At 53.2% G+C, this 19,694-nt stretch overlaps 6 protein-coding genes across 6 annotated transcripts; 5 read left to right on the forward strand and 1 right to left on the reverse strand.

The window, feature by feature from the left end:
- Positions 1–55: 55 nt before the first annotated feature.
- On the reverse strand, positions 56–1,410 carry NUU61_008723 (cysteine hydrolase family protein; the record flags this gene model as incomplete). Its single annotated transcript, XM_056659248.1, has 4 exons — positions 56–558; positions 617–748; positions 813–1,237; positions 1,304–1,410. The coding sequence occupies 4 exons, from the start codon at positions 1,408–1,410 to the stop codon at positions 56–58; spliced, it is 1,167 nt and encodes a 388-aa protein (XP_056507541.1).
- A 933-nt stretch (positions 1,411–2,343) lies between these two features.
- On the forward strand, positions 2,344–4,144 carry nde1 (nuclear distribution protein NudE; the record flags this gene model as incomplete). Its single annotated transcript, XM_056659249.1, is given in 3 exon segments — positions 2,344–2,580; positions 2,637–3,206; positions 3,221–4,144. The coding sequence occupies 3 exon segments, from the start codon at positions 2,344–2,346 to the stop codon at positions 4,142–4,144; spliced, it is 1,731 nt and encodes a 576-aa protein (XP_056507542.1).
- A 1,470-nt stretch (positions 4,145–5,614) lies between these two features.
- NUU61_008725 (acetyl-CoA carboxylase ACC1) lies at positions 5,615–12,673 on the forward strand (the record flags this gene model as incomplete). Its single annotated transcript, XM_056659250.1, has 5 exons — positions 5,615–5,782; positions 5,855–6,120; positions 6,175–7,602; positions 7,646–11,834; positions 11,891–12,673. The coding sequence occupies 5 exons, from the start codon at positions 5,615–5,617 to the stop codon at positions 12,671–12,673; spliced, it is 6,834 nt and encodes a 2,277-aa protein (XP_056507543.1).
- Positions 12,674–13,689: 1,016 nt separating this feature from the next.
- On the forward strand, positions 13,690–15,773 carry NUU61_008726 (transient receptor potential ion channel family protein; the record flags this gene model as incomplete). The annotated part of the gene is made up of 2 exons (XM_056659251.1): positions 13,690–14,059; positions 14,146–15,773. The coding sequence occupies 2 exons, from the start codon at positions 13,690–13,692 to the stop codon at positions 15,771–15,773; spliced, it is 1,998 nt and encodes a 665-aa protein (XP_056507544.1).
- Positions 15,774–16,653: 880 nt separating this feature from the next.
- NUU61_008727 (uncharacterized protein) lies at positions 16,654–16,854 on the forward strand (the record flags this gene model as incomplete). The annotated part of the gene is made up of 1 exon (XM_056659252.1): positions 16,654–16,854. One exon carries the CDS (start codon positions 16,654–16,656, stop codon positions 16,852–16,854), a length of 201 nt encoding a protein of 66 aa, XP_056507545.1.
- Positions 16,855–17,512: 658 nt separating this feature from the next.
- Positions 17,513–18,397, forward strand: NUU61_008728 (uncharacterized protein; the record flags this gene model as incomplete). The annotated part of the gene is made up of 3 exons (XM_056659253.1): positions 17,513–17,702; positions 17,780–17,940; positions 18,020–18,397. The coding sequence occupies 3 exons, from the start codon at positions 17,513–17,515 to the stop codon at positions 18,395–18,397; spliced, it is 729 nt and encodes a 242-aa protein (XP_056507546.1).
- Positions 18,398–19,694: the final 1,297 nt, after the last annotated feature.

Raw genomic sequence — 19,694 nt, forward strand, 5'->3', positions numbered from 1 at the left:
TTCCTTTCCAAACCCAGCGACCCAAATCAATCCGCTTAAACAAGAATTAAAAGTCTCAAACCGTCATCTGAGGAGCCAGCTTCTTCATGGTGATGGATTTGAAGTTTTCGACTGCGTGGATCACATCGTCCAACTTGGCGACGGCCCCAAAGATGCCGCCTTCCATTTTGATCGAGTCGATGGTGCTGACATGAAGGGAGGGCTCGCTAGCTGCGCTGCCATCGTCAAGCACCACACAGTCAAATCCGCGATCATTGGCTTCGCGCATGGTGGTTGACACACAGACATCGGTTGTCACCCCTGCAATGACAAGGTTTTTGATGCCCTTGTTGTGAAGGATGAGCTCGAAATCTGTGTGGGCAAATGCACCCCGACCTGGTTTGTCGATGACGGGTTCCCCAGGGAGAGGATACAATTCATCCACAGTGTCATGTCCCATCTCACCGCGGATGAGTAGACGGCCAAGGGGACCCGGCGACCCAATACCCAATCCCGAAGCGTTGTTGCGGGAGCGATAAGACTCCCTGCTGGAAAGAGTAGACAGATCTGGTCGGTGGCCTAGATTAAATGGGTGAGTCAAATGGCCAATATCGATTAAGGTGAATCAATACCCTACCTTCTCGCGTGTGATACACCGGAAACCCCCCGGAGCGGAATATATGGAGGAGTCGTTGCAATTTTGGGATCAGAGACTGTGCGGCTGAGATATCATAGCCTTGATACTCCAGATACCCTCCCGGCGAGCAGACTAGCAGCAAAAAAAGTCAGTCGCATGTTCTTGCCGGTCCGTAAGGCAATCAGACAACACATACAATCTTTTTGCATGTCAATTATGACGAGCGCAGTCGTGTATGGCGTGAAGGAAGCGTCATGTGGCCAGTCATATGGGATCGCAGGGAGCTGGCCCTTCCGGACCTTATGATGAGGTACCTGTCGAGGCTTTTCAAGGATGGGACCATGGTTGTGGGTCGGGTTCAGGACTGACAAGGTCCAGATCCCCGGAGAGCCAGCTGCGACCAGCATAAAAGGGCAATCCATCAGCCGCGACGTTCTCCTGCGCTTGCGCGTTTCTTCCGTGAGCCCATTCCGCGGACGGTAGTGCCCACCACGATCGCACCGCAGCCAGACCTTGGCAGTCCGACCGGGTTTTTTCTCTGTTGGCGTGCTGGATGACTTGACAACCACATTGTAGCCATGCGTTTTGCCGTGAGCCTGGACCGCCGCGAGAAGAGATGACCTGTTCAGATGAGGGTCGTAAGATTGAATCCTCCCTACCAAAGCAAGGGGCCACTTAGAGACCTACTTGTCAGGGTATGTGCCTTCCGGAGGAGGAATCAATTGCATTGCCAGTTCAGGAATGTCCTGAAGGTCGCTCGGCGCGTCGAGATTGAGATCTGAGGGATCCGACATGACTGACTAACCTGGTTGCGCCTCAATTTCACAGGTGATCTATCTAAAGTAAAAAATGCGATGAGCATGCGATTCACTTCATCATCGTGAACCAAGTCGATGCGCCTCGACTTGACCGGGGAATGAGCGCTGGAGTGATGTTGGGGGGTAAACAAGTGCGTGGAAGCAATCGCGACGATCATCCTTCCATCCAGGGACGCTGTGCGTGGGCATTAGGACCCAGCTTGGTGTCTGGACGCACCTGGACCCGCCGATTGAAGGTTTGGGGGTTGGAAAGGGAGCGCAAGGCCGTGGAGGGAAGGGGCATAAACCGAATCATGACTTACCTCGCCAAACACTCGAATACCCCAGAGACCCAGGGAGACTGGAGACCCGATGAACCCAGATCACAGCGGCTGAGCGGTTGATCCAGGATCACTTGCTCTTTTCGGCTTAGCGGAGACCGTCAGGCACCAATAAACACCTCAGGCACCAAAGGCGGTGGGTGAGCCACAGCCAGATCGGGATTAGCGCGGTGCCCCCTGACGACCGAAACATCAACAACTCACTCAGCCCACTTGATCTAATCATTCAATCAATCTCGCTTTGCGACACCTCGCCTTCCACCGTGAGAGTTCGTTCAAAGGTAAGTTCGTCCGAATCGCCACTTTTGATCTTCGTCTTTCGCTTTTTTTTTGGCTCTCTCGGTGGAGGGAGAGTCCCTTGTCGCAATCCAGCACCTTCGTCACCGCCTCGGCCGAGGGGCTCTTATCAACACACGGTTGTTGACACCAGCCACCACGCAACCACATGAGTTCTTGAGTCGGGCTATCGATATTTTGGGGGCCCGACAACTTATCGAATACATTTAGTTGTCTTGGTTCATCTTTTCAACGTCGCCTGTCGTCCGGAAATCTTCTCAGCGGCCGGCCACCGGGTGCCCAACGCGGGAAGATGCCGGTCGCCGACGATACTCCTTCCGAGCGGAAGCACACCAGCAGCTCGTACAAAGATGAGCTTGCACACTACAAGGCTCAATATGAGCAGCTGGAGGCGGAACTGGCGGACTTCCAAACGTCCAGCCGAGAGTTAGAAGCTGAGCTGGAGAAGGACATTGAAGCTTCGGAGAAGCGAGAGCGACAACTCAAAGAGAAGGTCGATACCATGCGGTATGAAGTCGATGAATGGAAGGTAGGAATCCGACTGAGCGCGGTTGCGATCGGGGTGGGAGCTTACCGTGCCAGCAGACCAAATACAAGCAGTCCAAATCCGAAGGCAACTCCGCACAGAACAACCTGCAGAAGGAAATCACAACACTGCGCGACGCTCATCGCACTTTGCAACTGAAGCTGCGGGATATCGAGGTTGCCAACGACGACTTTGAGCGACAAGCCCGGAATACCACTTCGTCCCTGGAGGACATGGAGTCCAAATACAACATCGCTATCGAACGCGGCGTCCTGCTCGAGGAAGAAGTCAAGAATGGAGAACAGGAGAGAGAGGGTCTTCGGATTGAGAACCAGCGTCTTCGTGACGAATTGTCCGAACTCAAAATCGAAGCCGAGATCGTCCAAGAGAAGCTCCGGAATACCGAATCGGGTGGTTTCCGTCGCCGAAAACCGACTCCGCTGTATCGCAGCCCGTCGACCCCGCAGACCTTGGATATCTTCGATCGTTCGCCTGGCACGACCACCTCTTCTCCTGTATTCGCCACGCCCCCAGCCAAAGCATCGCTGGCCTCGGCTGCCGCAACCCCCCGTCACCGCCCATCTCGGAGTCCTCTACCAGCCTGCGCAGGTCGATCAACGCCACCCCCAGTTTCCCTCGCCAGAGAGCTGCGGGCCCAGAACCGGTGACTTCCCGGTCCCTACACAATGCTCGCGCCCAACCGCGCAGCACCCACACACGAACACCATCTCTCGCTTACAGCAACGGTCGTTCTACTCCATCCGTCTCCACCCGCACTAGCATGACGAGAATGAACGGAACGAACTCACAGCGACCATCGGGACTTCCCAAGTCGGGATCCCTATATCAGATCCGAGGCCTGATTGGCAAGATGCAGAAGCTCGAGGAACGGGTCCAGTCTGCCAAGTCACGGCTTCCAGCACCGTCCGACACTTCTTCGCGCGGATCACCCCGCTCGGGATCCGTTGCGGGCGATAGTCCAGTCCCTTCGAACATCACCGTGCGGAGAAGCTCTCGCAAGCGGCTGAGTGGCAGTAGCTTTGGCTCGTCCGTGCGAGACAGTGAGGGCACCCCTTCGTATATTCCGCAGGGTCGCCAGTCATTTGGAACTCGTACTCAGGGTGACAGTCGCCCCAGCAGTCGGACCAGCTTCTCCAGTCGCAGCTCTTTCAGTCAAAGCGTCCATTCCGGCATGCCGATAGGTCGGCCCGAAAGCCGACAAAGCCGCCCCGGTGCAAAAACTCCACTGGGCCATTATTCGACCAACCCAATCACGGAAAGCCGGCGACCTCGTTCATCGCTGAGCAACCACGCCGGGCAGAACTCCGGCGTTGCAGGAATGACTCATATTGAGGAGGACTGTGATGTTTCTACCCCTACTTCCCGTATACCCCAGGATCTGCGCCGGCCGTCGGTCTCGGCTACCCCAACTGGACTGAAAAAACGAACCACTAGTGGTGTCTCCGCGATCCCCACTCCCCGCAGTTTCAAGACCAGCATTGGACCCGGGGCTATGCCGCCCCTTGATCGGAAGACTCAAGTCAGTGACTTGGGAGAAACTTTTTGAGGGAATCCGACTGGTTTATGCCAGATCTTGCATTGGATTTAGATCATCGGAGGGGCTTTTCTGTTCATGGTCATTCTGTTTACTGTTATTACCCTTCCTCGCCTTACACCTTTTCGAAAGACACTGACCCGGAAGCATGAAAGTGCTATTTATGCCTTTGATGTATTCTGCGGGTCGGTGGTCTTGAATATATCCCCCCTCCTTCCCCCTTTGTGCACCATCCTGTACAGTTACCCCGCAGGGGATGTTGGTGTTTTCTCTACCAGCTAGTATTGCTTTTACTTCTCTCTCTTCTTCTCTTCTTTTCTTCTTTTTGATGTGACCCCAGTGGACTCTGGGGCGTCCCAAGCTGTGTCTCAGCACCCGACTTTTCGTTTCTTGTTACTCGTCGCGAGGCGTTGGATAATACCCACGGTGTTATGCTTAAATTTATGTCTTACCTTGATGTAGTGTGGCATGCGCCACTCGTAATGATTGAGGGGATCTCCGCTTATCGGGCTTATTGGCGGCCGATAGCCCTAGAGCATGTCTGTTTAGTTGGATGGACAGTTCATAGCATGCCGATCTCTGCAGCAACACGATAATAGTCGTTCTACTGTAGTTAGTTCCTCTGCTCATTATCTATATCTACATCCACTGTATAGATACTTGGTGACCTATTGTATATCTACCTGAGAAAAGAGCCATATATTCTACACACACACACACATAAAAATATATAGAGAGAGAACAAAAACTCAAATAAACTAATAAAAAAATGACATAAAACAATAACTTTGATCCAGCGATCATGCATCTCTGACAGCAGATAAGCAAATCGAAACGGGCAGAATATTGGTGGGATGCCGACCACCGCCCGGCCCAACAAAGGGGAGTTGGGGAAGTGTGCCTGTTACCGCCCAGAGGTACCCGCCCATAATAAACACTATGGGAGGGTACCTGGCTTGCAGTTGGGAAACTCCACCTTGGGTGGGACTGTAGAAAATCATCCTCATCAATTTTTTATTTTTTTTTTAACGCTTTTTCTTTGAGCTCTTTTCTTTTCCAGACTTTTTCCTTGAATCTCATCCAATTTCCGGTGTATTCCATATTCCCCCTGTCGCTTCGGGCTTAGGTGGTCCCGGTGAGTGTCATTGCAACCCTCTGACAGATATCCTCGTTCCATTATAGCCGTTTGCAACCAAAACCCTGCAAAATCCCACGCCAATTCCGCATCGGGCCCCCTAGTTTCATCTTTCCTATATGAGCTGACACTTTCTTTTCTGCGAGCAGTTCCTGACTTGCATCTCCGATTTTTTTTTTTCTCTACTGTCTCCCGCTCCCCGCGACAACCACCATCCGGGCTGAGCATTGTACATTATCGAATTCCTTCTCTCAGCGCTGTCTTATTCCATTGCGACAAAAAGGAACACTATTGGGGACCCCCAATACTGTATGGGAGAGAACTGTTCGTGATTGCTTGCGTGCATCATGGGCGTCACAAACGGCAACCTGCCGGCCAATGGCCATGGTAGCTCCAACGCCGCCAAACACAGCATTCCTTCACATTTTATCGGCGGGAATCACCTCGACCTCGCGCCCCCGAGTATTGTCAAGGATTTCGTGGCTAGCAATGACGGTCACTCCGTCATCACTTCGGTGAGTGGGAAAGCCAAAAACATCTGGCGCGTGGGCACAAGAGGCACAGTGGGGCTAACGGTGGGTTGACAGGTGCTCATCGCCAACAACGGTATCGCTGCGGTCAAGGAGATCCGATCGGTGCGGAAATGGGCCTACGAGACCTTTGGCAACGAGCGGGCAATCCAGTTCACTGTGATGGCCACTCCCGAGGATTTGCACGCCAACGCCGACTACATTCGCATGGCAGATCAATATGTCGAAGTTCCGGGTGGAACGAATAATAATAATTATGCCAACGTCGAGCTGATTGTCGATGTTGCGGAGCGCATGGATGTCCATGCCGTCTGGGCTGGATGGTGAGTCTTTTCTTTGCGGACAGAAAGAAGGCAATTTTGACAATATTTGCGCAGGGGTCATGCCTCGGAAAACCCTCGGTTACCCGAATCGCTGGCCGCATCGCCGAAGAAGATCCTCTTCATTGGCCCGCCGGCCTCGGCCATGCGTTCGCTCGGAGACAAGATTTCGTCGACCATTGTCGCACAACATGCCGGTGTGCCCTGTATACCGTGGTCCGGAACCGGAGTCGATGCGGTGAAGATCGACGACAAGGGGATTGTGACGGTGGAGGATGACACCTACAGCCAAGGTTGCACCCACTCGCCGCAGGAGGGTCTGGAGAAGGCCAAGGAGATTGGTTTCCCAGTCATGATCAAGGCCTCGGAGGGTGGTGGTGGAAAGGGTATCCGGAAGGTTGAGAAGGAGGAAGACTTTGTTTCTCTGTACAACGCCGCGGCCAACGAAATCCCCGGATCGCCCATTTTCATCATGAAGCTGGCCGGCAATGCTCGCCATCTGGAAGTGCAGTTGCTTGCTGATCAGTATGGCAACAACATTTCCCTATTTGGTCGTGACTGTTCCGTCCAGCGTCGTCACCAGAAGATCATTGAAGAGGCTCCCGTCACAATCGCCAAGCCCCCTACTTTTCAGGGGATGGAGCGTGCCGCCGTGAGCTTAGGTAGACTGGTCGGCTATGTCTCTGCCGGTACTGTCGAGTACCTGTACTCGCATGCAGATGACAAGTTCTACTTCCTCGAGTTGAACCCCCGTCTTCAGGTTGAGCACCCTACCACTGAGATGGTGTCTGGTGTCAACTTGCCTGCTGCGCAGCTCCAGATTGCCATGGGTATTCCCCTGCACCGGATCCGTGATATTCGCCTCCTGTATGGTGTTGACCCCAGCACCTCTTCTGAGATCGACTTCGACTTCTCCAGCGAAGAGAGCTTCCAGATCCAGCGCCGCCCCCAGCCGAAGGGCCACACCACCGCCTGCCGGATTACCTCCGAAGATCCTGGCGAGGGCTTCAAGCCTTCTAGCGGAACCATGCACGAGCTGAACTTCCGTAGTTCGTCCAATGTCTGGGGTTACTTCTCCGTCGGTACTGCTGGTGGTATTCACAGTTTCTCGGACAGTCAATTCGGTCACATCTTCGCCTACGGCGAGAACCGATCTGCCTCCCGCAAGCACATGGTTGTTGCTCTGAAGGAACTGAGCATTCGTGGTGACTTCCGCACTACCATTGAATACCTGATCAAGCTGCTGGAGACGCCTGCGTTCGAAGATAACACCATCACCACCGGGTGGTTGGACCAGCTTATCTCCAACAAGCTGACCGCCGAGCGTCCTGACCCGATCGTCGCTGTTATTTGCGGTGCCGTCACCAAGGCGCATCTTGCAAGTGAGGCTGGTGTTGAGGAGTACCGCAAGGGCCTCGAGAAGGGACAGGTTCCCTCCAAGGACACCCTGAAGACTGTCTTTCCCCGTAGACTTCATCTACGAGGGTTCGCGCTACAAGTTCACCGCCACCCGCTCCAGCCTGGACAGCTATCACCTGTTCATCAACGGCTCCAAGTGCTCTGCCGGTGTCCGTGCTTTGGCTGATGGTGGTCTGCTGGTTCTTCTTAGTGGACGCAGCCACAATGTTTACTGGAAGGAGGAGCCCGCGGCTACTCGGTTGAGCGTGGATGGCAAGACCTGTCTTTTGGAGCAGGAGAACGACCCTACTCAGCTTCGGTCTCCTTCGCCCGGCAAGCTCGTCAAGTTCACTGTCGAGAACGGCGAGCACGTTCGCTCTGGCCAGCCGTATGCGGAGGTCGAGGTCATGAAGATGTACATGCCTCTGATTGCCAAGGAGGACGGTATTGTGCAGCTGATCAAGCAACCCGGTGCCACCTTGGAGGCCGGAGACATTCTCGGTATCCTTGCCTTGGATGACCCGTCCCGCGTCAAGCACGCCCAGCCCTTCACCGGCCAGCTGCCCAATCTTGGCTCGCCGGTGGTGGCTGGTAGCAAGCCCCCTCAGCGGTTCTTCATGCTTTACAGCATTCTGGAGAACATTCTCCGCGGTTTCGACAACCAGGTGATCATGGGCACCACCCTGAAGGACCTGGTGGAGGTGCTGCGGAATCCCGAGCTTCCTTACGGAGAATGGAACGCGCAGTCTTCCGCCCTGCACTCGCGCATGCCCCAGAAGCTGGATGCTCAGCTCGAGAGCGTGGTTGACCGGGCCAAGTCTCGCAAGGCCGAGTTCCCCGCCAAGCAGCTCCAGAAGACCATTGTTCGTTTCATAGAAGAGAACGTCAACCCGGCCGACGCGGAGATCCTCAAGACCACCCTTCTGCCTTTAGTGCAGGTGATCAACAAGTACGTGGATGGCTTGAAGACCAATGAGTACAACGTTTTCATCGGTCTCCTGGAGCAGTACTATGCCGTCGAGAAGTTGTTCTCTACGCAGCGCGATGAAGATGTCATTCTGAAGCTCCGTGAGGAGAACAAGGACGACATTGTCGGTGTTGTCAACACCGTCCTCTCCCACAGCCGCATCGGTTCGAAGAATAACTTGGTTCTGGCTATTCTCGACATGTACCGCCCGAACCAGCCCAATGTTGGCAATGTTGGGAAGCACCTCAAGCCCGTCTTGAAGAAGCTGACCGAGCTCGAGGCGCGCTCCGCTGCCAAGGTCACTCTCAAGGCTCGTGAAGTTCTCATCCAGTGTGCCTTGCCCTCTTTGGAGGAGCGTCTGTCGCAGATGGAGCACATCCTGCGCTCGTCCGTTGTTGAGTCTCGCTATGGTGAGACCGGCTGGGACCACCGTGAGCCTGACTTCGCGGTCTTGAAGGAGGTCGTTGACTCCAAGTACACCGTTTTCGATGTCCTGCCACGCTTCTTCATCCACCAGGACCCTTGGGTCACTCTTGCTGCTCTGGAGGTTTACGTTCGCCGCGCATACCGTGCCTACACGCTTAAGGAAATTGATTACAGCGCCTCCTCTGAACCGCCCATCCTATCCTGGGATTTCACGCTTGACAAGCTGGGTCAGCCTGAGTTCGGTTCGCTTTCGTCGACCCAACCTTCGGCCCCCGGCACACCCACCGCGGAGTCGAACCCGTACAAGCGCCTCAACTCCATCAGCGACATGTCATACCTTGTCACTGACCCGAACGGTGACCCCATCCGCAAGGGTGTCATAATCCCCGTGCAGTACCTGGAAGAAGCCGAGGAGTACCTGTCCAAGGCCCTCGAGGTCTTCCCTCGTGCCGGTTCCAAGGCCAAGCGCCCGGGCGAGCATGGTCTGTTGGCCAACCTGGAGGGCAAGCGTCGCCCCGCCCCTCGAGTTGAGAATGATTCCGAGCTCACTGGCGTGTGCAACATCGCCATTCGCGATATCGAGGAGCAAGATGACACGCAGATTGTCTCCCAAATGCAGAAGTTGTTGTCCGACAACAAGGAAGAGCTGCTTGCCCGCCGCATTCGTCGGGTTACGTTCATCTGCGGCAAGAACGGTGTCTACCCTGGCTACTTCACCTTCCGAGGCCCTGCCTACGAGGAGGACCTGAGTATCCGACACAGCGAGCCGGCTCTTGCCTTCCAGCTGGAGCTTGGCCGTCTGTCCAAGTTCAAGATCAAGCCTGTCTTCACCGAAAACCGCAACATCCACGTCTACGAGGCGATTGGCAAGGGTCCCGAGAACGACAAGGCCGTTGACAAGCGCTACTTCGTTCGTGCTGTCGTTCGTCCTGGCCGCTTGCGTGATGATATCCCTACTGCCGAGTACCTCATCTCTGAGGCCGATCGCCTGATGAACGACATCCTGGATGCCCTGGAGATTATTGGCAACAACAACTCTGACCTGAACCACATCTTCATCAACTTCTCGCCTGTCTTCAACCTGCAGCCCGTCGATGTCGAGCAGGCGCTGGCTGGTTTCCTCGACCGCTTTGGTCGCCGCCTGTGGCGCCTCCGCGTCACTGGTGCCGAGATTCGCATCCTGTGCACCGACCCGGCTACGGGCATGCCGTACCCGCTGCGTGTTATCATCAGCAACACGTATGGTTTCATCATCCAGGTCGAGCTCTACATTGAGCGTAAGTCCGAGAAGGGCGAGTGGATCTTCCAGAGCATTGGTGGTACCAACAAGCTCGGCTCCATGCACATGCGTCCCGTGTCCACCCCCTACCCGACCAAGGAGTGGCTGCAGCCCAAGCGCTACAAGGCCCACCTCATGGGTACGCAGTATGTGTACGATTTCCCGGAGCTTTTCCGCCAGGCCTTCCAGAACAGCTGGACCAAGGCTGTTGCCAAGATTCCGTCCCTGGCCGACAAGCGTCCTCCCGTTGGCGAGTGCATCGACTACAGTGAGCTGGTCCTGGATGATACCGACAGCCTTGTCGAGGTCTCCCGTGAGCCTGGTACCAACACCCACGGTATGGTCGGATGGATCGTCACTGCCCGTACTCCTGAGTACCCCCGCGGCCGCCGATTCATCATCGTCGCCAACGACATCACCTTCCAGATTGGTTCGTTCGGTCCCCAGGAAGACAAGTTCTTCCACAAGTGCACGGAGCTGGCCCGCAAGCTGGGCATCCCGCGTATCTACCTGTCTGCCAACTCCGGTGCGCGTATCGGTATGGCCGATGAACTGATCCCGTACTTCTCCGTTGCGTGGAACAACCCGGAGAAGCCCGAGGCCGGCTTCAAGTATCTTTACCTCACCCCTGAGGTCAAGAAGCGATTCGATGCCAGCAAGAAGAAGGAGGTCATCACTGAGCGCATCCATGAGGATGGCGAGGAGCGTCACAAGATAACCACTGTCATTGGTGCCAAGGATGGCCTTGGTGTTGAGTGTCTGAAGGGATCCGGTTTGATTGCCGGTGCCACCTCCAAGGCGTACGAAGACATCTTCACCATCACTCTGGTGACCTGCCGCTCGGTCGGTATTGGTGCGTACCTGGTCCGCCTGGGCCAGCGCGCCATCCAGGTCGAGGGTCAGCCCATCATCCTGACCGGTGCGCCGGCCATCAACAAGCTGCTTGGTCGCGAGGTCTACACCTCCAACCTGCAGCTGGGTGGCACCCAGATCATGTACAAGAACGGTGTTTCGCACATGACCGCCACCGATGACTTCGAGGGCGTGCAGAAGATTGTCGAATGGATGTCCTTCGTCCCCGACAAGAAGGGGGCACCGATCCCCATCCGGCCCTGGTCGGATGACTGGGACCGCGACGTCGCCTACTACCCTCCGCCCAAGCAGACTTACGATGTCAGATGGCTCATCGGCGGTAAGCAGGAAGAGGACGGATTCCTGCCGGGTCTGTTCGACAAGGACTCCTTCGAGGAGGCGCTCGGCGGCTGGGCCCGGACCGTCGTCGTGGGTCGCGCCCGCCTGGGTGGTATCCCCATGGGTGTGATTGCTGTCGAGACCCGATCGGTCGAGAATGTCACCCCGGCCGATCCCGCCAACCCCGACTCCATGGAGATGATCGCCACGGAGGCTGGTGGTGTGTGGTACCCCAACTCGGCCCACAAGACCGCTCAGGCTCTGCGCGACTTCAACAACGGTGAGCAGCTGCCCGTCATGATTCTCGCCAACTGGAGAGGTTTCTCTGGTGGCCAGCGTGACATGTACAACGAGGTTCTCAAGTACGGTTCCTACATTGTCGACGCACTGGTCAAGTACGAGCAGCCGATCTTTGTGTACATTCCTCCATTTGGCGAGCTCCGTGGTGGTTCCTGGGTAAGTTCCTTTTATTGTGCCTGGCTATCTCAATTGTATGCTAATATTCATTCCAGGTCGTCATCGATCCCACGATCAACCCCGACCAGATGGAGATGTACGCCGACGAGGATGCCCGCGGTGGTGTGCTCGAGCCTGAGGGTATTGTCAACATCAAGTACCGCCGTGACAAGCAGCTGGATACCATGGCACGCCTTGACCCTGCTTACGGTGAGCTGCGCCGATCGCTGGAAGACAGCTCTCTCAGCAAGGATCAGCTGTCGGAGATCAAGACCAAGATGGCCGCGCGCGAAGAGCAGCTTCTGCCGGTGTATCTGCAGATCGCGCTGCAGTTTGCCGACCTGCACGACCGTGCGGGTCGTATGCAGGCCAAGAACACCATCCGCCAGCCACTGCGCTGGCAAAACGCCCGCCGCTTCTTCTACTGGCGCCTGCGCCGCCGTCTCAGCGAGGAGCTGATCGTCAAGCGCATGGTTACCGCCTCATCGACGCCGGTGTCGCGGAACGGCTCGTCTGGTGCCATCCCCTCGTCGGGCACCGCTCACTCCAGCCCGCAGGAGACCCCTCGCGCCACGCACCTGCGCACCCTGCACTCGTGGACCGGACTGCTGGACGACGAGCTCGAGCACGACGACCGCAAGGTTGCTACGTGGTACGAGGAGAACAAGAAGAACGTGCAGCTCAAGGTGGAGGCCCTGCGTACCGAGGGCGTCGCTACCGATGTTGCCCAGCTCCTGATTGGAAACAAGGAGGGCGGTCTCCGTGGTGTGCAGCAGGTGCTGTCCATGCTGCCGGTGGAGGAGCGCGAGTCAGTGCTCAAGTACCTGGGGTCGGGCTAAAAAAAGTTGCTACCCTACCGGAAGAGATGCAATGGTGGAGCATATGAAAGTGAACCAAGACTTATTATGACTTGATGTGTTTTCTTACTGTTTTGTTTTTTTTCTCTGGTTCTCCAGATTGCATTGGTGTTGTGTGTTTACCCGGACGTATTATATGTCAGACCGTCTTTTATAAGCAGATCGGAAATCAACTCACCAATCGCGGTGATATTCCAAGGTTGTCTCGACCGTACAGGAACACCTAAGCGCTGGGGTCAGTGGTCGATCTTGCCCTAACGCGGCCCCCAGCACCCCCACTGCGAAAACACATAAGATCCCTGATCCCTGAGACATTCAATGGGCGGCAATGACGGGCGAATGATAAATATTAGCGAGAAACAAATTGGATACATTGGCTGCGTACATCTATACCTCTATCACCATCTCTATACATCCATGTCCAAGTGCAAGGGATCACTAAAAATAGTCGGTGGGCCCGATGAGATCATCGGCGAAATCTCTGAAGCCGTCTGACATTCTTTTCCATATTTCCCCAAACGGACAATGAAGTTGGGGTAGCCAGGTGAGAGTCATGATCCATGTCCAGCAGATGATACAAATTTTGTAGACAGCATCGGAAGTACCGTTTCCCCTGAAGGTGCGCATCGTGGCAGTGTTCAACGGGAATATCTGATTCGCGTCCAGCCTTGTCTGACGAGGCGAAAAGGCGCGTTGAGTTAAGTCAACCGGCCGATCCCAGCCCCCAGTTGTGGATCAATTGGCCAATGCCCGCGGTTGCGTAAGTCTTCGGCCAAAGGATGGGCTGTGTGTGTGATCCTCGCATTCTCACTTTCTCCAGAACATGGCTGCCTGTCTCTCTTTTCTTCGTTTTCCCCTGATTACCTAGTTCCTTGGGTGTTTGTGTTTGTTTCTTGACTCCATTCTTTTTTTTTTTTTTGTTTCTCCAGATTCCTATCCAGCAAGTGTGTTCGCCCACTCTTCCCGGCATCTCTGGTTCTCGGGGCGCAACTCAAATCATGCACCTCTCTAATGGCTTCGGCCTTGTCGCCATCTTGTATGGCGTCCAGGTTGCCTGGGCGGCCGACTTCTTGCGAATGGACTCGCTTGTTTCGTGCGCCCCCAATACCCAGGTCAAGGCCAGTCTGTTCAGTGCGACCTACACACCGGGAAACAAGTCGGCGACCGCGGGTTTTAGTGTCGACACCAGCATCGATGGCTATGTGAATGTGGATGTGGATTTGATCGTGTACGGGTACAAGGCAAAGACCCTGCACAAGACGGGTTGCGACTTTCACCTCCAGTCGCTCTGTCCCATGAAGCCGGGCCCGCAGAAACTGCCTATGGGTGCGCTTGATATTAACTCTGATATGACTACCTCCATTCCAAGTAAGCTCCCCCCCCCTCCGCTATAGAATAGAATAATTCCGAAACTCGAAAGAAGATATCGCTGATATATCTCCAATGTGGTACAGATATTGCTTATACAACACCCGATATCGATGCGCTGGTCCGCCTCCACCTTTCAGACCGTGATTCCGGGAAGAGCTACGGGTGTCTCGAATCCCGTCTGACCAACAGCAAGACCGTCAACCAGGCCGGTGTGTCCTGGGCGCTGGCCGTGATTCTGGGTCTGGGGTTTGTCGTTTCGGGAGTGATCTCGCTTCTCGGCCATACCAACACCGCCACGCATCTCGCATTTCGATCTCTCGCATTCTTGAGCTTCATGCAGACCCAGGCTCTGTTTGGGATGAGTGCGGTTGAGTTGCCGCCCATTGTGCAGGGCTGGACGCAGGTTTTCCAATGGACCATGGGGATTATCCACACGGACGCCCTGCAGACCATCAGTACCTGGTACCAGCGCTCGACGGGCGGACACGCAGACGACCTGTTGCAGAACCTGGAAACCACCTCGGTGAATGTCATGAAGCGGAGCTATCTCGATGACAGCGGGCAGGGCCAGGTGACGCTCCGAGGGATTGAGCGCGTCGGCTTCAAAGCATCGATCGAGGCGAGCAACATCTTCATGACATCGTATCTGTTCTTCTATTTCGTGGTTCTTGTAGTTCTCATCTGCGTCGCGCTCGTCCGGTTTGGTCTGCCCGTTCTGGCCAAGAAGTCTCCCAAGGTCGACCGCGCTATCAGCGACACCACCGAATGGAAGGCCGTCACTCGGGGGACTCTGTTCCGACTGGTTTCGATGGGGTACCCGCCCATGTGCGTGCTGTGTCTGTGGGAGTTGACCCAGAAGGACTCGCCCGGAGAGATCCTGGTGGCCATCGTGATGTGGCTGATCCTGTCCGCACTTATGGGCTGGGCGACTTTCCAGGTCTTCAAGCGCGGCCTCCGGTCCAAGTCGATGCACAACAGCCCCGCCTACATGCTGTACTCGGACCCGGCGTGTCTGAAGAAGTGGGGGTTCCTGTACGTCTACTACCGCGCACCGGCCTTCTACTTCACCGCAGCGGCGCTGGCGTACACGGTGATCAAGTGCATGGTGCTCGCCTTCGGACAGTCCTCGCCCATCGCGCAGGCCGTGGTGATCCTCATTCTCGAGATCGCCATGTTGGTCGCCATCAGCATAATCAAGCCGTACATGAACAAGCCGACGAATATCTTCGCCATCGTCGCCGCCACCATCAACTTCCTCAACGCGATTTTCCTCCTCATCTTCACCAACGTCTTCAACCAACCCGAACTGATGACGGGTGTCATGGGCGTGCTGTTCTTCATCTACAATGCCATTTTCACCTTGATTCTGTTGTGCTTCGTGCTGGTCGGGCTCTTCTTCGCCCTCACTCACAAGCAACCCGACAGCAAGTACCAGCCCCTTGCCGATGACCGCGGCTCGTTCCGTCTCTCTAGCGGCGGCGGTCGTATGACCACCGAGTTGGAGTCGCTGGAGAAGGTCGCGCGTGGCGATGGTTCGCACCCTGGATCACGCGATGGCTACAGCAGCCACAGTCGGGTGGAGAGCGTCGACGACTTCGGCATGGGCACCCGCAGTCCTACCCGCAGCCCATACCGGCCATACCGAGGGGATGTGGTAGATCCATCTGTGCCGCTGGTGCCTAGCCATGAAAATGTGGCCCGGCGCTTCTAGTCTCTCTGTCTCTCCGTCTCTTTTTTCTATATTGTCTCTTTTTTTCGGGGAAGTCATGCATTATGCTTTTCCAAAAAAAAGTCCTTCCAGCCTCTTTCTCTCATCTCATGCATGCGAAACCTGGGATTCATGAACGTCCCCCTTTCCTCTTTTCACTTTTTTTTACCCTTCTGATGTACATCTTACCTCTCTCCTTGTACTCTTTCCTTGGGCTTGGATTATACCCTTTAGGTATACTTCTGGCACTTCTCTGTTTCCTTTTTCTTTTCCTTGTCACTATGCTCATGGTCAGCCGGGATGAATGGCGTTATTTTTGGATATAAGGGTGTATCACCAAGCGATATACAAGAAATGTAAAAACATTCCACGACTTCAATGTGTTTTTTTTTTCAGTAATCATAAAGCAGTATGGTTGGTCTTGTACTCTTATTCCTGCACTGGTGAGAGGAACAGTTGGCATGCTTCAACGAAATAGACTGTCGAGTATAACCTTGTTCACGGACCTACTCGAAATTAAACAGTCTATACAGATGAAGTATCGGACTGACGACGGTATGATCATTCTATTCCACTTCTAGTGGACTTCCCTCTCCCACATCCGATGATGAAGGCCAAGGCCGGGGGCCGTGGCTATGTGGCTTGGCTGGGCTGAGAAGTGTCCAGATGCTTATTTTTAAAAAGACTCTCGAAGATGCATCAATCCATGGAAAACTCCCTTCCTTTTCTTTCTCTTTGACTTCTTAGTTTCTTCCGAAGCAAGAACCCCGATCCCAGATTTAAAAGAATTGCATCTTGTTTCGAATCCAACCACCACCACCATCATTTACCCCGAATCAACCTCGAAACCACTATACCCAGTCAATTTCTGTCTTTTTCAAAAATGTGTTTCGGCATGTTCGCGTCCGTGAAGCCGCAACCACCACGTCGGGAGGCATACAAGAACGAGAACAAATATCAGCGCGATTACGAGCGATACCAGAAACAGTACGCCGAATACATGGATAAGGATAACCGGCGCAGACGCATGCAGAATTCTAATACTGGCGCTCTGGCGGGGACTACTGCTGCTATTGGGGGTTAGATGAAGAGTGTTGTATGGGATGCAATGGGCCATACACATATTTATTATTCGGTTTTCAGTTTTGTTGTTTCATTTTCTGGGTTTCTGCTGTGAGAGGGGAAGGATGGTATACCCGGCTTCATGACCTGGATGAATGTTTTTGCTTCTTGTATCATGGTATGAACTTAGATTAAGATTAGTCTATACAGCCTTGCAATCTACAAGATGGTAAGATTATACATAGTCTTGTTTTTGACACTCTTTTGTTTGAAATAATGTGACACGATCTAGTTCAAGGAAGACTCTAGTTTGTATATGACTGAGTTTTGTATCTTATTTCTAGTAGGGTATTCCGAGGTTGTGCCCTTTAAAAAGGTACTATCTGAACGCTATTCTTATCGTCGCTCTCCACACATTCTATCGCACAAATGTTAAGGAAATTAAACAGCCAACTCTTTATACCCCACACGGGGTTGACATTCCCAAGTAAGGCATTTCGATGTCGATCAGTAGTGATGCAGGACCGTTCCTCGGGAAACGCTGGCATCAAGCTGGATTTTTTCCCCTGCTTCTTCTTTTTCTTGTTTCATTCTGCAGAGAACTTTTGTCTTTTCTTTACAGTGCTGGCACAAGGTTTCAACTTCATAGCCTAATCATCATTAGTCGAGACCCACATATTATGGCGGTTGCTCAATCCGCTTACCCGTGGGCATCTCTCCCCAAGCAATTTGCCAAATTCACCAATTGCACGGCTGGCCTCGACTTGACTCTTCGCCTCATCCAGGCCCTGGCGCAAGTGGCCGCTGAAATTGGCATTGATAATGCATTGGCCATGAAATGCTCGATGGTCACGTCGCAACTAGCGATGGGTAAGTTGAGTGGGCTTTTTTCTTGTTGTATTATATCAACCATTACTTTTCTGAAACTAATCATTGAGAGTATATAGCAAGGCGATATTTTCGGTTCTTTTGCTTTATTGACTGCTTCGGACATGTTCATGATCTCCTGGTTGGGGACGCCGTGGCTACAGGGAATATCCTGAGGACCATGGAGATGGCAGAATCCAGCTTATTAGGGCTCTATTTTGTCATGGAAGATCTGACTATGGTATTGCATCCACCTCTCTCCCTCTCCCTCTCTTTTCGGTCAATTGAAACAATCAAGATCCAGTGCTGACCCATCAAAGCTCCATGATATGAATATCTGGCTGGTGCCGTGGTACACACCAGTGCTGGTAGAAGCAAACAAGCTCTGGTTCTATGCAATTTGCACATCTCTGACAAGAACCATCTGGCAGCTGTTGTTTGACCAAAATAGCCGCAACAGAGAACCAAGGAGCAAATCTAAGGCAGAGAAAAGAAAGTCCAAGTCAAAACCTGCTCCTCATTCAACTCAGGGCCCCTCTAGTACAGCTCTGATCAGAAAAATTGTCGTCGGTGGTTGCGATATCACTCTCCCCGCTTCTTTTCTAGGCTGGACTACACTCGGGGACCTAGGGATTGGTGTGGGGATGGTGGTGAGCACGGTGCTTGCTTCGTTGGATGTTTGGGAGAAGGCGCAATGATAGAATAGAATGAATTTGAGGAATGGCTATGACCTTACTTCGAGTAAATAGAATCCAAAATTTGGATGGCATGCGCAATTGTCTCTGTGTGACGACCCTTGTACTCTTGTAGAGCAGATCTATGAAGGTAAAATATCCGTGGTGAAAAATTACCTTAAAACGACTACTTTCGTTGAAAATACAGCGTACGAACGACCTTATTCAAGGCTCAATCTTATTTGGCAAAGAGTGAAGGTACAGAAGCACTAAAATAAAAAAAAAAATGAAAATGAAAAAAAAAGGAAAAGCAAGAGGTGACGGGGGGAAAGAAGGCCTTGCATAGATGGAGATCAAACTTATCCAAATCTAGCTTTACACTTTACAACTGAAAAGCCAGGTCTGCAGATCCAGCAGAATCGCCTTGTCGAGGGTTGGGGTCAAGAGATTATTCCAATGTCTGGCCCCTTTGAGAAGCTGTGCTAGAAAGACAGCCTTGGCAATACATTATGAATTTCTATCTCAAGGTTAATCGGTTGATCCGCAAGGCCGGAAGGTCCTTCGGCTAAATGCCCCCGGGATCGGCATGGGATTCTCGATCCCGAACCCGCACCAATGGCCAAAACCCAAGAACAAGCCGAATCCAAAAATTTTCATGCTGAATGATCGAATCATTCTTTGTTCTATGCATATGATGGGACACTGTCTAATTGAGATAGGCTTTCTATTCTAACAACTCAATATTGAACAGCAATCTTGTGCATGCCGCCAAGGCTCCTTAGCCCCTAATTGCGGGTGGTTACAACATCGCCAAAAAGGGCAATAGGGGCCGGGGAGGAGAAACGGCCCTGGCCCCAATGATTTCATCATTGGCTGTTTGAAACGCGTTGGTCTGACTTTATGGAACGGCTAAATTTCTGTTGTATTTTGTTTTGCTTATCATCATAGTCGGATAACTGCCAGTTGATCAAAACATTATTCTCGTGATATAGGATCCTTATAGGCATGGCCATAGTATTTGCAATAAGTATCTGGCTGCGCGGGATTTTGGGTTAAAAGAGGTAGTTGATACCCACAATAAATCTCCAAGCGCATGGTTTCAGGGCAATTAGAACAAGACTGCCAGCGAATCTCCCTTCCAGGCAAGTAAATATGATCATCGCAATGGTGTCTCCTGTATTCAGTATCTCTTTGTGCCTCAATTAGCATGGCCATATTTTGACCACAGAAAATAGCTTCTTGTTTTTATTCACTGAGTAAGATTGCAATTTGGGGTGCACGAGTCAAAGAGAGGAGGTCGTGAGAGAAGTGGAGGTGCTTC

Source organism: Penicillium alfredii (genome assembly GCF_028826965.1).
Source record: "Penicillium alfredii strain IBT 34128 chromosome Unknown utg000011l_segment0_segment0, whole genome shotgun sequence".
Lineage (NCBI taxonomy): Eukaryota > Fungi > Ascomycota > Eurotiomycetes > Eurotiales > Aspergillaceae > Penicillium > Penicillium alfredii.